The sequence below is a fragment of the Eurosta solidaginis genome, chromosome 3 (genome assembly GCF_040869045.1).
Source record: "Eurosta solidaginis isolate ZX-2024a chromosome 3, ASM4086904v1, whole genome shotgun sequence".
NCBI classification, from domain to species: Eukaryota; Metazoa; Arthropoda; class Insecta; order Diptera; family Tephritidae; genus Eurosta; species Eurosta solidaginis.
In genome coordinates this window covers 220071236-220089505 of record NC_090321.1, presented here as the reverse complement: position 1 = coordinate 220089505, position 18270 = coordinate 220071236, and the positions used below count along the sequence as shown (strand labels likewise).

The 18270-nt window shown below is 37.5% G+C and overlaps 1 protein-coding gene across 1 annotated transcript in view; it reads left to right on the top strand.

The window, feature by feature from the left end:
• Positions 1-17868, top strand: part of LOC137245097 (uncharacterized) — a 67290-nt gene extending 49422 nt beyond the window's left edge. Inside the window, exons 4-6 of the mRNA XM_067775216.1 lie at positions 29-562; positions 17291-17443; positions 17596-17868. Coding sequence (XP_067631317.1) covers positions 29-562; positions 17291-17443; positions 17596-17679 — 771 coding nt within the window. The 3' untranslated portion in view covers positions 17680-17868. The remainder of the gene's footprint in view (positions 1-28; positions 563-17290; positions 17444-17595) is intronic.
• The last annotated feature ends 402 nt before the right edge of the window (positions 17869-18270 follow it).

Sequence of the window (18270 nt, the reverse complement as noted above, 5' to 3'; positions counted from 1 at the left end):
TGACCTCAAAACCCATATTACCCAACAGACCGTACATAATCGTGCCGATGACATACAAACAGTTGCAGCTGCAACTTCAACAAAAACTTCAAACCACAATGAGGACAACAATGATGATGACAATACTGCTGCTACAGCTACAACTAAAAAAACCATACTGCCAAATGTCGTTGACGTGCAATATCCTGAGCGTAGTAACACAGCTGCAGTCGACGTCGGTTCTGGCACCACAAAGAGTGTGAAACGCAATAACAGCCAACAAAAAGTTGAAAATGCACCACAATCGTCATACGCTGAATGGTACAATAAAAAAGATGTAGCAGCGCCGCTACCACCACCACCCCCATCATCATCATCTGCATCTATTCCCACAATCGTGGTGACTAAACAACGCTTACGACAAAAATCACGTTTAAGGACACAACATAAATTGCAACGCCAACTAAAGCGTCAACGCGAGCAGGCACAACATGCCACGGATATTGAGGCAAGAGTTGGTAGTAGAAATACGCAACAACAAAAACAACAGCAAAGAGATGCTTTGGTGCAACAATACGCGCAGGTATCTCAGACAAAACTGCTCTGTTGTGCGGAATTTAAATGAGATTAGTGGAAGAAAAAAAACTGCAATTAAATCAGAGATCGCAATGGTTGTAATTTTTTGTTTTTTAAATCAGTTTGAAGAAATTATTTCTTTAGCTTGTTAGTGGTCTTATAACAAGGTAATTTTTTGAGATTTTTATTTCGGCCGACAAATTATTTTTATTTTTTGAGTTTTATTATTTCGCTCGGATGACAATAGCTCTTTTTTTCGGGTTTTTTATCTCGCTCCAAAAATTATGCAATTTTCTTTTGTTTTTTATTTCGCGCGGAAAATTAAAATTCTTGTAGATTTTTATTTCGCTCAAAAAAACTTTGTTAGTGGAGTTTTTTATCACTACCAAAATATTGATTATTTATTAATTTTTTTGTTTCCCTCTGAAAATATTAGTTATTTTTTCGATTTTCTCTTTTCCTCTTTTTTTTTTTTGTTTGGTGCAGAAAGTAATGGTTTTTGTTTAGTTTTATGTTTCGCTCGAAAAATGTAAGTTATTATTTCAGTTTTTTATTTTAATCGAAAAAGTTTTTTTGAGTTTTTTATTCCACTCGTAAAAAAATTTATTCTTGTACTTTTTACTTTTGCTTGCAAAATTTTGGTTATGTTTTGAGTTTTATTTTTCACTCGAAAAATTATTTCAATTTTTGAGTTTCTCTATTTCGCTCGAAAAATTGTTTTATTTTTGGAGTTGTTTCATTTAGTTGGAAAAATTATGGCTATTTTTATTTTGTATTTATTATTATCATATTTTGAGTTCTATTTTTCGCTCAGAAAATTATATCAATTTTTTAGGTTTTCTATTACGCTCGAATGATAGCAAGGTTTTGACTTATTTTACTTTGTTGTTTTTTGCATTTTTTATTTCGCTCGAAAAATTGTTATGACTATTAAAACTTTTGGTCCCCAAAACTTCAGGTTTATGAGTTCTAGTCACTTCTTATGACAAGAATGTTGCATATGATCCATCAGGCAGGAAACACGTGGATAGAGGCGCAGGGCTGCAAAATTTCTAAGATCATGTGTGCAAATCCTACGATGTTAGACTCATATCTCTGAAGGGGGAAAATTTAAGGCTCACGATGGGCATACTAACTGGACACTGCATACTGTCGTCATATGCTTATAGATCTAGGTGTATATTCGTGTCCTGCGCTCGCCAGGTCAAGGTTTCCAGCTATTAAAGCCGGCTGAATTGCCATATCTCGGGGCGGCAGTTAAGCTAGATCCTAGAAAACTTCAAGTATTTGCCAAGAGGACGGAGTTCCTCTTCTCAACTCGGTGACTTAGGTTAGGTTGAACTTGCCGGTCCATTAGTACCTCACATAGACTGGATAAGTCCGTATTGTTACCAGAAGTTTGTTTCAACGACCAAACCGAAAAACCCCATCAAAAACTAGAACCTATGTTATAAAATAACTCCGTCCTCTTGGCAAACACTAGAAGCTTCCTAGGATTTAATCCACGTGCTGCTTCTAGATCTCACAGCTGTATCACTCCTAATAGCTGGAGTGTTAGCCTGGCAAGCGCAGGGCAAGAGCACAGAACGTGCTCGATAGTTTCCTCCTCCAGCCCGCACTTCCTACATCTGCTATCACTGACCAAGCCTAATTTAAAGGCATGTGACGCCAGAAGGCAGTGTCCAGTCAGAATACCCGTCATCAGTCTACAGTCCTCTCTTTTTAATGATAGAAGCAACTTTGCTAGTCTCATAGTTTTAGTCATTTGACCTTCTTTGTGGGTTTTTTGTTTTGTTGCGTTAATTGTTTCATGTTTATTTGTTGTTGTGTGTTTCTTGTAAACAAGTTTTAAAAGCTCGAATATTGCGTTTATCTGTTCGTTTTTTATTTTACCGTCGAATGTTTGTTTTCTGTTTGTAGATTTCCATGTTTTCGAATACGTTGAGACGTCGGCATTTTGCTTGTATGTGTAGGACCCTAACTGTTTTATTAATGTTTGCTGGGGAACATTCATTTTCGACCATGTGATTCGTGAAGTATACTATTGGATTCCGTGTTTTTTTGTTGTAACCTCTAATGTGCTCTCTGAGCCTCGTTCTTATTTGCCGTCCTGTTTGTCCTATGCAACTACGTTGGCATCCGCAGGCAAGCTTGTATACTACGTGGCTGCTAAACGGATCCTCTGAGTTAGTCCTAATTCTTAGTTCCCGCCCTAGATTTTTCGATGTTTTGAACGCTGTGTTAATGTTGTATTTTTTAAAGAAGTTTGCCAATTTATATGTTTTTTTTTTCAGTATGAAGTTTTTTTCGATACTGCTGATTTTGATATATCTATATCCATATCTATCTCGATTCCTTTATACCTATAGAACCAACCGTTATCCAATCAAAGTCATAATACCCTGCGTACAAGTACAGTTGGGTATTAAAACAACGGAATACATGGAATACAACTAGCACAGCGACTGTCTTAAACATCGAGAATCTCACGAGAAGTTCTCGGTTTCTCGGGTCTCGAAATTTTCGCTTGTGTTCGAGCAGAAACGTAAACTCTATACAAAAAGTAAGCAATTTAAAAGCGAGGAGGGTAGAGCCGTGTGTAGAAGTCCACGAAAGTGACGCCAGAAGGCAGTGTCCAGTCAGAATACCCGTCATGAGTCTACAGTCCTCTCTTTTTAATGATAGAAGCAACTTTGCTAAACTCAGGTTGTAAGACCTGCACATAATCTTCGACACTCTACAGCCCCGCGCTTGAACCCACGCCTTTCCTGCTTGATCGATCATGTGCACCTCTCGCCTTCGTTTAATTTCACCCAGTCTAATTGAGACGTCTACGGAGCAAGCTTCAAGGGATGCGCCCTTTTTAGCTAGTTCATCCGCTTTTTCATTCCCATCTATTCCCATATGCCCTGGGACCCGATATAGATGTATGCTTTTCCCTGTCCCGATTCTCGCCAGGGACTGCTACACTCTAACATGCATTTAGAAGCTGTGCTATGCGAGATTATTGCCTTAATTGCTGCTTGTCTATCAATATAAAAGGTAACACGATTGCAGCTTGGCCTATTTTCTTCCAGAGTTTCTACTGCTTTGGTTACGGCTACTATTTCCGCTTGGAAAACGCTACAGTAATCTGGCAGCCTGTAGGATCTGTTTATTTCAGGATCAGCACAGTTTACCGCAGACCCTACTCCTTCCACTAGTTTGGAACCATCTGTAGACACATGTATCGCCTCGTCCGCCATTTGAGCACCCTTGCGCTAACCGTCCACCTCTATTGTGGCCTTAAGATCGGTAACTTAAGCTTCGAAACAAATGTAACCCTCTACTCAACCCTGTCCCCACTCGCTCCGAGGTCAAAGGGTAATTACAGTATACCAGCTCTTTCTCAGCATTCCCTGTTGGAAAATATGCGTCAAAGAGGGCCTCAAGGCAATCTTTACGACTACGTGCTGATTCCTCGCTCTTCTTCTCTATCACTTTCTGGACTATTTCACCCTTGTATAGAACTTCTCTTATATAATTGCATTCCTCTAATTCCTTAGGTTACCCTAGTTTGATATTCCATACTGCGGTGAATTCGGTCCAGTCCATTGCTCTAGGGTTCTTTAATATATTGTCATTCTTTATCTTCTACAGGGGGATGTTGAAGCTGATGAAGTGTAGTCTAAGAAGTATGTCCTTCAGTATCTTTTATATAGCCTTCTCCCCTCACACTGTGGTATGGATGCGAATGACCACCATTCTTTGCGTCCTACTTTTTTTACCAACCTCTTTTGCTTCCCATGTGATTTCACCGTAATATGAGCAAAGTCAGGTAGCCACAAAAATTTGCTGCTCCTTCTTTCTCAACGGCCACCACCGCGGGGTCTTCAGTACGGTTAATAGGCAGCACAGATAAGCATTGCTGTTTCTCTCCCATAACTTGTTCTTAACTTGCTTTCCGATTTCGCGTACTAAATGAGTCGGCGCTCCGAGCGCCGAAATAAAACCGCCAGAAGAGAACCATGGCGCATAAAAATTTAGGAAGTACTGACTCTACGCTACTTTAGTCTACTGAAGGGTAATTGTAGAACTCCCAACACCGATGCACTCTTTGTCCACCGACTATACCTTCTTAGCTATGTCTACGTCCGCTCTTGCCCCCTTTGTTTTAAAGCTTTCGAGGTCACTTTCTACCCCGCCTGTTTCTAATGTATTATGGTTGTGGTTGGAAGCACTTATCTCTCAGAGGCGCAAATAAATACTGGTTGCACCATTGGGATACACGTATGATGGAGATGGTGGTTTTGACCCTCCTTCATTAGCCGTAATACTAATTACCCTCAAATCCTATGTTGGTATATCAGTATTATGGCCAGCAGAAGGAGCAACGCATCCTCCAACTTCACCTTGCATAGGAACAATATATTCGTCTTTAGTAATGTGCGATCTACCCACCACTCAAACTGTGCGCTCGTGCCCTGCGTTTAACGGTCAGGAACAACTCCTTATAGCCACCTTTAGACGCGGTGCTGCTCTATGCAATGAACTTAATCCCATTGTAACATCCCACCAAAGCGAAGATTCACTCGACTTTTGCTACAATAACGTGATCACAAAGCTAAGGTCTCCATTTTTACTGACCTCCAATATACAAAGAGATTGGTACATCCACTAAGCGCTGCTTCGTAACGTCATTCTTATTCTCGGAGAAGTCAGAGCGTTACTTCTATTTGACCTCTCTCCACAGCTCTGGCGGCAGGCATGGTGTGTTTGTAGTGTGCTCCGCCTACCATACCTAGGATACTGGGTTGAAGCCCCGAGCAAAGCCATATTAAAAATTTACAAACAAGTTTTTCAATTATGAAAAAGCTTATCTAATCGAGGTTGCCCCTCAGCAATGATTTGGCAAATTCTCTGAGTGTATTTCTGCCATGAAAGGCTTCTCAGTGAAAATTTCTCTGCCTTGCGTTCGGAGTCATTGTAAAATATGTATCTCCCGTCCTACCAAATTGTAAGAGAAGCTCATCCTAAAATCTCTTCGAAGGTTATTGCGCCTTGCATTATTCTAATGGCTTTGAGACTGGGACCTTTTTACCGCTTAAGAGGCGGTTTGTTGCTCCAGCGGATGCTGCTTTTTTATAATGCCTAAATCTTTTCTTCCTTGTGGCGCTGAAGAATATAAAGTTGCATATAGGTAAAAATTTTGTTCACGATCAGATTTGTATATGTCTATACTGCATCGCCGGCTCATACCAAGTGCTAATCCATCCGGTCGGTTATATTGACCAAGGCTCCCACGGGTGGTTCCAGGGACGGCGAAAGGCGGATAGGACTATCCACCCTGGAACTAAACTCATCATGGGCAAACAAATTTTAGTTTTTACGCGCTCGTTTGGGGAATTAACCACCCTGGGTGGGTAGCCCTACTCACCATATCCACGCCTTAAGCCGACCCTAGGCAAGAAAAATGCTGCCCTGTACTGTGAGAGAACTATCTTAATCTCTCTACTTCGTACCCTTCTCCACTATTTTACTTGCCTGCCGCTTAATACCTGAGCTTATAATCTTTTTGTTTCTATACAAAAAAAGTTCTGGAAGTATTCGAACCGCATATCTCTCATCTGCCAGCGCTCTAACGGCTAGACCATAGAAATGAAAAGGAAATGTCGAAATAGAAACAACATGAAAACGATGCTAAATCGATTCGAACATATCGAAATTGAGAACACCATCAGGTAATCAACTCGGAATGAGCAAAGTTTTACTTTTCAAATGGCTTCGGAACTCAGCATAGACTTGATTATTATTTTTCGAGCGAATTAAAAACCTCAAAATGTGTTCTTTTATAATTTAAATTTTTTTAATATGATAATATTTATTTAAACCAGCGATTTTCATAGTAAAAATTTTAACTGTTAGGATCCCTGGAGAAAATGTATTTAAATTCAACAAAACTTTTAAAAACATCTGCAAGCACACACGTACACGAATGCAGGCATGCATGCATAGACACGTTTGAAATAATAACGCTTCTAACGCTGACACAACATTATGTCGGCTTAAGGCCCCATTACTGATACTTATCATAGACTTGACTTGACTTGGCGTAAACTTGGCAACTTAGCCTTGATTATACTCCACTTAGCGCATACAATCTGGCATCATAATCAATAAATTTCAATTTGTATGACAAAATGTCAAAATGAAATGGAAACAAACAAATGGCATCTCAAAATGTAAGCGTCACTTAGAACTTACATAGAAAATCAAAATTCAACAGACTTCTAAGTCAAGGTGCTAAGTTTTGAGTAAACAGTAACATGCAATGTTCATTTAACAGAACTGTAAGTGACAGTTCTCAAGCCAAGTCAAGTCTATGCTAAGTATCAGTAATGGGGCCTTTATTCTGCAATTACAGAATAACTATAAATACGACTAGTTGTAGTTGAACGCCTTGTTGACGCTGCTAAAAAATAGTTACTCATACGCCACGTACACTCAATGCTCAATGCTCTCACTACACAGCAAAACATTCAAATGGTGGCTATACAACATTTTTTTTTTGCTGTACTCACACTAACTTTTGTAGTACAAAATGTTTGTATACAAAAACAGACAAAAAACAACAACAAACCAAAAATATAAAAACCCACAACAAATAAAACCGGCTGTTTCACACATTGCATGGTTTCGCTGTCAGTTGTTTGACTGCACGTGGCATTATATGCAATTTGTGCGGTTAAATACAAATAATTGCCCTTACCACTAATATACAACAAAAACAACAGCTTTACAATATGCTAAATAGAGTTTGTGGTTGCCGTAGATGTGGGCAACACTTTTTTTTTATATATTTATTAGAGCGGGTCAAATTGTATGGATGGATTTTTTTTCCTCAGGAGTATAGCAAAAACGTAATATACATATGATTCTAAGAAAAATTGTTGAAGACACCATAGCTCTAAGTCCGATTTCTAGTCCCCACTTTTGCAAATAGTTATTTTGCCATATTAATGTAGGGTTTTGCCATGCAAATCTTCATAGCTTCTAATAGAATTATAGGAAAAATATCATATTGGGCTTACTTCAAAGGTATTTTACGTACATTTCAGAATCTGTCTTAATATCTATAGTGTTTTTTAATTTTAGTAGAGATATCAGGCTTAAATTATAAGAAATTAGCCTAAAATTAACTTTTAACTACTATATTATCATTTTTAACAAATTTCTTATGGACATTTTTTCCCTTACAGCTAAAATAAGTTCAGAATATTTCCAAAAACTTTCATTCAGACTGTTTTTTCGAATTCGTTTTAGTAGAAAAAATTTTCAAAAAAAAACCTGTATTTTCAAATAATTAGCAAAAAACAAAATTTTTGTAATTTTAATGTAATTTATATAAAAAATTATTTTTTTAATTAGAATTGACCATTTTAACGTATTTTTTAAAATAAAAGTAATGTTGTGTTATTGTTTTTTTAAATCTTTTTTTGCTCTCCATTCGTGGTTGTTTTTCATGACTTTCTGCTGTAACAGCCATAACACCTTCACGTTTTTTTTTCTATAACAACCAACTAAACTCAGAGATTACAAAAAATGTAATATCAATGTTAATGCTTCAGATTATACTGATGATTGGCCTGAATGACGATAATTTACTATCTGAACCGGCATTCACAAGAAATATTCCATTCGATCACTTGGTATAATTCTTAGATTATGATGAGCCAACACTAGATGATCCCAATATTCCAATGCATATACAAGGAATAGAAAGATATTTATATAAGGAATTTGTTGAAATTGATAATATAGTAGTTGAAACTTCATTTTAGGCTAATTTCTCATATCTCTACCAAAAATCAAAAACACTGTAGATATTAATACAGATTCTGAAATGTACGTAAAAAACCTTTAAAGTAAGACCAATATGACATTTTCTTATAATTCTATCAGAAGCTATGATGATTTTTGCAAAATCAGAAGCTATGATGATTTTTGTAGATTACGTTTTTTCTATACATCTGATGGAAAAAAAATTTAACCCGCTCTAATATTTACGTATTTTAATTTGTTTTCTTAGTTGTTGCTTATGGAAATTAATGCCTAATTTTTTTATCTTATGCATTATATGGTTGATGAATTTTTTTGTGCTTTAGATTAGCGTTGAAAATTGAGCTTAACTAAATTTAATTCAATTAATTGAATAATAACAAGCTAGATATTTTTTATTTGTGTTTTATTAATAGAAGCTTAGAGTTTACTGGCGAGTTCTCGAAATTCAAGTTTATCGACTTAGAGCTTCCTATTTCTTTTGAAACACAAGCGAAAATTTCGACAAAACCACACATAAACAAGTAAGAAAGTTTAAGTTCAGGTGAAACCGAACATTACATACCCAGCTATGCACTTGAAACCCTGTTGTTGTTTGCTTTGTGCGGTTAATAGTGTTATAAGGCTGCGCAATAATGCTTATATGGTTCTATTCTGAACTAATTTTCGTTCAAAAGAAGCAAAAAGTATACAGAGTCTACCACTAATGAACTTCAGCAGGTGAAAATGTAATTTAACAGTTGTACCTAAGAAAAAAATGTTTATGGCAAATTTCGTTTGGATTAGGAGATTTTTGTTCAACTTATGGCATTAAAAGTGTTTTGGAAAGAGTAACAAAAAAAGAGGTGGGTCACGCCCATTTTCAAAATTTTTTTAAATTTTGTATATTGGAACGATTTTCCGTCATCCCTTGTCAAATTTGGTTTTGAGACAAACCGGTTTCGGCGTTGTGCCATCATCAGTGTCAATTTTTGTTCTGATCTGTTGTTGTCGTTTGTCCTGTATTTATAGTTCGTAGGTATATGAGCAGGTATTGTCAAAATTGATGCTTGTGTATATTTAGTTATATGTATGTTTTGTGTGTTCATTCAGAACCGAGGGCGGTTTTTACTGATCGCTTTGTGTAGCTGACTGAGGCAGGTAAAATTCCATAGTTTTAGTCGTTTGATCTTCTTTGTGGGTTTTTTGTTTTGTTGCGTTAATTGTTTTATGTTTATTTGTTGTTGTGTGTTTCTTGTAAACAAGTTTTAAAGGCTCGAATATTGCGTTTATCTGTTCGTTTTTTATTTTACCGTCGAATGTTTGTTTTCTGTTTGTAGATTTCCATGTTTTCGAATACGTTGAGACGTCGGCATTTTGCTTGTATGTCCTAACTGTTTTATTAATGTTTGCTGGGGAACTTTCATTTTCGACCATGTGATTCGCGAAGTTAGACTCTGGTATACTATTTGGATTCCGTGTTTTTTTTTGTTGTAACCTCTAATGTGCTCTCTGAGCCTCGTTCTTATTTGCCGTCCTGTTTGTCCTATGCAACTATGTTGGCATCCGCAGGCAAGCTTGTATACGCCGTGGCTGCTAAACGGATCCTCTGAGTTAGTGTTAATTCTTAGTTCCCGCCCTAGATTTGTCGATGTTTTGAACGCTGTGTTAATGTTGTATTTTTTAAAGAAGTTTGCCAATTTATATGTTTTTTTCGATACTGCTGATTTTGATATATCTATGTCCATATCTATCTCGATTCCTTTATACCTATACAATCAACCGTTATCCAATCAAAGTTAAAATACCCAGCGTACAAGTACCGTTGGGTATTAAAACAACGGAATACATGGAATACAACTAGCACAGCGACTGGCTTAAACATCGAGAATGCCACGAGAAGTTCTTGGTTTCTCGGGTCTCGAAAGTTTTGCTTGTTTTCGAGCAGAAAGGTAAACTCTATAAAAAAAAGTAAACAATTTAAAAGCGAGGAGGGTGGAGCCGTGTGTAGAAGTCCACGAAAGTGGGGAAAGCTTCTGTCCGCCATTCACCTGGGAATGGTCAGAGCGATTCTTTTGCATGCGGTTCAAGCAGCTCAGTATGCCGGTCGCTTGCGGCCAAGTATCCTCTGGGTAGCCGCTAAACACCCGTTTAGCGGTGAGCTAATGTGAGAAGGCGACAACCTGGCTAGGCCACTCAGCCATAATCGGTTTAAGGGCTAGCCGGTGGAGATCCCATCGGCAGCGTCTGTACACCTCTAGGTGCGGCTGCAAGCGGGCGTCTGTCTTGGAGCAAGCGGCTCGCTATATAAACGTGCCAAGTAATATTTTCACTCCCGCTGAGCGGGTTGTGCGCTGGGCTTGGGACCCGCCACGTAAAACCATACTCCAATGAAATATAACAACAAGCCTCGGATAAATACCGGCCATAACCGTTTAGACGGTTAAGCGCCAATTATGTAAGTAAGTAGTTTAAAAGCGAGTTTCAATTATATTCCTAATATAAAAAAACGAATGCATTTCCCGACTAATTCCTGGTTAATTAAAAATTCTAAGAATAAAAAGATTTAATCAATCAAAGTGATTTAGTTATTCTACATCATTTTTCAGGGAATTGAAATAGAGACATAGGAGCATACAGGCACTAAGTTTTTAGCTGCTTTGAAGTCAAGAAAGCCATGGTGCGCGTTGGCTTGTTCATGTGTGAGCTTCTCCAGTATTTGGCATATCCTAAAAATCTGTCCGATGGTAGATTTATCACGTAGATAGCACCTTAACGGCAGTAAAAAGCAGGCTGATTCCGCCAGAATTAGCTGGCAAAATTTTCGATCAGAGGGAATGCGTTCATTTGTCCAACTTTATCCCTTTGTCTTTAAACAGCTCAGGCGATGGTCCATTGTTTTATGCTAACGGTCCCCTATAGTTATTTATTCAATACTCTGAACTGCTTATTTGTCAAGCATTGTCAGGTTATCCGCGTGGTAAGTCAATTACTGTCTTCGAGTTCTATAAGAAACTTCCTTATGGCCACAATCTATATTAGAGGGGCCATAAACCATTCCTGCTTCCCTGCCTTTTATATGCCTATAAATATTCTCTCTAGATTTTGAACACCTTATTAAGCTGCTAAAATTTGGTGCGTTCTAGTTTATGAATAAATTCGACAAAACACCACACTCTTAAAAAGACCAGCTCCCAAATACCAACCTTTGCTAACGCCAATACTCCATCGCCAGAAATACCTAAAACAATATCAAGAGCGCAGGGAACCATGCAGCATTTAGTACCATAGCGTCAAAAGGAATAACAGCCTAACTGCTATACTTTTAAATAGGTCTTATGCGGTTGTTCCTTAGGGTGATAAATGTTGCATGCTTTTCTACAAACTTCATACATTTTTAGAGATTTTTGGCGATGGAGTTTTAGCGATAGCGAAGGTTGCAATTCGGGGGCAGGACTCTTTTAAAAGCATTAGCAAGGACTTCGCTTAATGTCCTTCGATGTGCTTTTGGAAATCCGGTTTTTGTTTAACAATCGTAATCGCAATGTCTTAGTAAAGCGCCATATAATATCTCGCAAACGGAATATATGGTTCCGTGCCTGAGCTTCGAATGAGATCTAAGGGCCACTATTGAGCCGGATGGTTGGCGCTAGGGTTCAGAAATGGCAGAAAATGCTTTAGTTACATGTGTATACCGATGGTTCTAAACTAACGGAAGTGGTCGGGTCTGCTGTTTACTGTGTCGATCCATCAACAAGTAAATCCTACAGGCTGCGAGATTACTGTAGCGCCTTTCAAGCGGAAATTTTGATCGTTAAGAAAACTGCAGAAATTCTGGAGGAAACCTGCCTAAGCTGCAGTCGCGTCAGTATATATACTGATAGCAAGGAAGCGATAAGGGCAATAAACTTACACAGTATTTCATCAAGAAATGCAAAGAACCATTGGAAAACCTACGCTCAGGGCGGAACAAACATTTATACTGTGTTTCCGATCAAGATAAGAGCAAAAAAGATAGCGGAAAAGCCGATCAGTTGGCAAAGGGGGGTACTACACTCGCTGAATCGACGGTAGACGTCCCAATCTGTTTGCGAAAATTCAAAAGGAGACAGGATTGTCATAGGATGCATTAAGCAGGAAAGGCGTGAGCAGAAGCGCGGTGCTGCAAAATTTTAACTGAAAACTTTAGTCATATCTCTATCACTGAGAGAAGACTTAAGGCCCACGATGGGCATACTAACCCGGTACTGCCTTCTGGCTTCACATGCTTATAAGTTAGGCCTCGTCAGTAAGAGCAGGTGTAGGATGTGTGAGCTGCAGGAAGCACTGCAGTTGAGCGCGTTCTTGTTACAGTCCTGCGCTCGCCAGGTCAAGGCTCCAACCATTGAAGGCGGCAGAGTTTCCAGATATCGAGGCAACAATTAAGCTAGATTCTAGAAAACTTCTGGTATTTGCCAAAAGAACAGAGTTATTCTATAACACATTTTTGTAAGTCCCTTCACCTGAATGGGGTTCTTCGGTTTGGTTGTCAAACAAGTTCTGGTAGCGCTATGGACATATTTAGTCTATGTCAGGTCTTTATTGACCACTAGTTCAACCTTACCTAAGATGAAAGAAATTTGAGAAAGTTTATTTTGAAATGTGCCTTATATACTTAAGTCGTTTCTAACACGCTTTTATTAGCTTGGCCTGTATCTATGTAACGGAATCTTTGAGCTTAATTTTCACCGGTTTCTAGAAGTCTGATTAATTTGAAACTTTGCATACGTATCAAGGACCGATGACAATGCATTAGTGTGATGGTGTGGTGACATAAGGTCAACGGTCATAAGGTCAATTGGCCTTATTACCACTTTGAATGGCCATAAGTTTGATTGAAACTTTGCACACGTATCAAGGCTCGATGACAATGCATTAATGTGATGGTGTGGTGACATAAGGTCAACGGCCATAAGGTCAATTGGCCTTATTACCACTTTTAATGGCCATAAGTTTGATTGAAACTGTGCACACGTATCAAGGCTCGATGGTAATGCATTAATGTGGTGGTGTGGTGACATAAGGTCAACGGCGATAAGGTCAATTGGCCTTATTACCACTTTGAATGGGGTTCTTCTGTTTGGTTGTCAAACAAGTTCTGGTAGCGCTATAGACATATTTAGTCTATGTCAGGTCTTTATTGACCACTAGTTCAACCTTACCTAAGATGAAAGAAATTTGAGAAAGTTTATTTTGAAATGTGTTTTATATACTTAAGTCGTTTCTAACACGCTTTTATTAGCTTGGCCTGTATCTATGTAACGGAATCTTTGAGCTTAATTTTCACCGGTTTCTAGAAGTTTGATTAATTTGAAACTTTGCATACGTATCAAGGACCGATGACAATACATTAGTGTGATGGTGTGGTGACATAAGGTCAACGGCCATAAGGTCAATTGGCCTTATTACCACTTTGAATGGCCATAAGTTTGATTGAAACTTTGCACACGTATCAACGCTCGATGACAATGCATTCATGTGATGGTGTGGTGATATAAGGTCAACGGCCATAAGGTCAATTGGCCTTATTACCACTTTTAATGGCCATAAGTTTGACTGAAACTGTGTACACGTATAAAGGATCGATGACAATGCATTAATGTGGTGGTGTGGTGACATAAGGTCAACGGCCATAAGGTCAATTGGCCTTATTACCACTTTGAATGGCCATAAGTTTGATTGAAACTTTGCACACGTATCAAGGCTCGATGATAATGCATTAATGTGATGGTGTGATGACATAAGGTCAACGGTCATAAGGTCAATTGGCCTTATTACCACTTCGAATGGCCATAAGTTTGATTGAAACTTTGCACACGTATCAAGGCTCGATTACAATGCATTAATGTGATGGTGTGGTGACATAAGGTCAACGCCCATAATGTCAATAGGCCTTATTACCGCTTTGAATGGCCATAAGTTTGATTGAAACTTTGCACACGTATCAAGGCTCGATGACAATGCAATAATGTGATTGTGGGGTGACATAAGGTTAACGATAGTTAATTAAGTTATTAATAAAATTTAATTTAATTTTTCGGGATCCTGCCATCTTCGCTGCTCTCGTCTATAATGCCAATGATCTGCCGACCCTTGGCAATTTCGGGGAAAGACTGCGTCCAGCCTCCCTGCGTCTTGGCCCTTTTCGGTGCCGTGGGGTTGGATTTATCCATGGACCGCTAGCGTTTCGAGGTTTCATCACTCTCGACCAAAACTTTTAAAATTACTTGAACTAAAAAATTAAAAATAAATAATAGTTTAAAAAAAACTAAAAAAAAACACACTTTTAAATCTAACCGAACTAAAAACTAGAAAATAATTTTCAATTAAAAAGAGTTTATATAACAGTAGTAGAAGGTCAAACAATCATTTATAGTTAATCACCTCAAAATAAAATTATAATAAAATTTAAGTTATTAACAGAATAATTTAATCCACAGTAAAAAGCGTGGGGTGCTTGATATTGAATGTTACAATCATTCTATTGGCAACTATCTGAGAGGAAAGATATGAAATGTAGGCAAATGTATCTTACGCTTTTTATTCTGTTAATAACTTAAATTTTATTATAATTTTATTTTGAGGTGATTAGCTATAAATGATTGTTTGACCTTCTACTACTGTTATATAAACTCTTTTTAATTGAAAATTATTTTCTATTTTTTAATTCCGTTAGCTATAAAAGCGTGTTTTTTTAGTATTTTTTTTAAACTATTATTTATTTCGTGTCAATTACATAGCCGGAAATAGTTAAAACTTAAAATGTAAAATTTAAGCAAATAATGGTGTTTGACACAATAAGAAAGCACAAACAGGTGCAATATAAAAACTAACACATATGTATGTATGCATAGGGTTAAGTTATTACATATCTACACAAAAATTATAAGTGAAATTTGGTCTATTTTAAATTATTTTAAATATTGTGGTTTGGAAAAGGTAGAGGACTTTTTCTACTGTATACTAGCATTAAGTACTAACACTAGTATTGAAATATACGTAGCTTTATCCTGAATATATTCATTGTGTATATGTATGACAAAGTCATTAGGGTGGTAACAAATTGTTGAGTGCTGTGAAAAACCAATTTGTTAAATTTTTTTAATTATAAAACATTTTTTTGTGTAGTCATAATCTTCAAAGTTGCTGCAGAAAATTCACTTGGTACCTTGATCTTTCGCAATTCCGCTTACTCAAGAAACCACAATCTTCTCTTCCTGCAGCCAGGATTTGCATAAATTGGTAGTGCCCACTAACTTTGTGGGGATTTAGTCTAATATTGCTAAAAAAAATCCAAATACCTTCTTCCTGCAACCAAGATTTTGCATAAATTGATAATGACAACTCAGTAGTTGTGCGGTGGTATAGTCTAATATTGACAATGCATAGATTTCCCTTTGACGACTTCTACCCATCCGCCTCTAATTTTACTCCTGCTCATACTATCACTGTTATTGTAGTCTCTATCTGGTCTCTATCCCTTTTCTTTGTTCCTCTCCACTCACTTATACCCTTAGTATTCCTTGCCTAGTAATTATTTTCTTCCACTCCCTCTCTTTAACCCTTTCTCGTGCTCTGCCGCTCACTGACAATATTCCTATCCCATTCCTCACTATTCTCTTATTCCATTCCTTCTCTTTGTTCCTTTCTCTAGCTCTTCAACGGCAACCATAATTTTCCAATTCTGTTTTGCCCCTTTTTCCTTTTGCCTTCCCATTTGCCGTCCTCGTACTCTTCATTCGATTGTCAGCTTTTTCCTAACCTCCTCTCTCGCATTCGGGCTTCCAGGCAACGTTCCCTCCCACTCTCCGCTTTCATTCCCATTCCCACTTCCTTCCTTACTTCTCGATTCCTCTTCCAATCTTTCGTCATATTCCTTCTCTCCACCGTTTCTCTTCGCGTCTTCCTACTTTTTACCTCCACCTATTTCTCTCTTAGTTTCCACAACTCACACGTTCTCCATCTCTACTTTTGTTGTACTTTTATTGCAACCGTTTGCCTTAATTTTCACCCTTTTTGAACTTTCTAGTCCTCCATCTTGCTCTTTCATCCCTCTTCTCTCCCTCTTTCACCCTTCAAATTACCTACTATTCCTTTGCCGACGCGTTCTGTTCCATTTTCATATTGCCCTTTTTTGCCTTTCCCCTCGACCTGTTCCTTTCCCTTTTCCAGTCTTCTTCTCACCTCATCTTCAATATCTTTTTCCTCTACCTATCTACCTCCTCTCTCGTAACCCTACTCTCCAGAATTTGGATATATTTTTCAAGTATTTGTGAAGAACTTAACTTTTTTTAAAAGGCGCGTGGCACAACTCAGGAAACTAATACTACTTTATCTTTAATACAGATATAGCCAATCACATCCAAATACTAGCTTTCTATTCTGAAATATAATTCCCGTGTGAAACATGGCTGCCGTCATAGGCGACTAAAATCCACAGTCTTGAAGATGCACAATATAGACTACTTATTCAAATAAACGTTAAATTCATTCTGTGGGGCTTTTTTTGTTTTTGTGCTGGCTTCAATTAAGTGAAAGTATGATTACGGCATTTTATCCGAAATGTTCAAAAGGCAAAATGGAAGTCTCCCAAATGCTCCTTACGTAAAATTTCAAAAGCTCAGAATGTCAATGTACCTTATGGCCAATTAAAGTGGTCATAGAGTTCATTGACCTTATGACCATTTAAAGTGGACATAAGATCATTTGAGCTTATGTTCGTTGGCGTTATGTCACCCCACCTGCATTAAATACCCAAATCTTAATCTTCCATCGCTTTTAAATCAGCAACTTAAATATTTATAGCTTAATTTTCAAACCACCCTAATGTATCGTTATAAAACTTTAACATATTTGAATTAACTTAATTAAACTTAAACTTTCGTTTTACTCTCAACAGTATTATACTCCCAATACAGAAGTGAATGTCCCACCAAAAACGAAATATCTAATTAAAAATGTGGAACAACCACAACTCGATTATCCTGCTGCTCCTGCATCGACCGAAACGAAGGTTAACATTCGTCCAGCTGTAGTTACAAGCGCTTTGCAGGTAAGTCTTTTTATGTTTTTACGCCACAATTAAAATTGAGTTCATTATTCATTTTAAAATTAAATATCATCATATCAACTTTTCGTTTGCATAATTAATGCTGTTATTATAACTTGAGCTAATTAATATTTTTTTTTACTCTACTCTTTTAGATCCCAATTGGCATTTTACGTTCACTGCAAGAATCTTTGGGTGGCTTGAGTGTAGCAAAACAGGGATCAGTTCAAATTAATTAAATAAACTTCTTAACTATAAATGTGTTTATAAATAGTAATATGACACTTGAATATGCATATATGTATGTTACGGAATATATAAATTATGTGTGCTTAAAATCTGTATGTAATCGATAAGTTAAGGTTTCGAGATTAAACAAAATTAAAAAAATAAAAATGCCAAGTTTTTTAGGGCCCAAACAAAATAGACTCTTGCGTCGTTTTGCTGCTGGTGTCACTTTGAAATAACGGATGGTGGAAGTTTGCCTGTCACAATGAACGCAAGCAAACTCAAATTTTGATTTGTTTTCATTGATTGAATTTTAAAAATATCAGACTTTCTCCAGCACATATATACGAAACTGGAGCCGAACCTAGAAGCACAACCGGAACTGGTGTCGGACATCGCAATCGTAATAGAAAGCTGGGACATAGGCCTACAACTCGGCATAAACCGAAACCGCAACTCAAACCAGAAGTACGTATATCTATGTTCAATAGACGTTGCATTGTTTTAAAGCACCTTAGGAAACATTTCGGGACTTAAAGATCTTCCCCTACCTTGGAGAGCTATATTCAGACCCAACTCCAACCTTACCTCTTCCTCTTTTT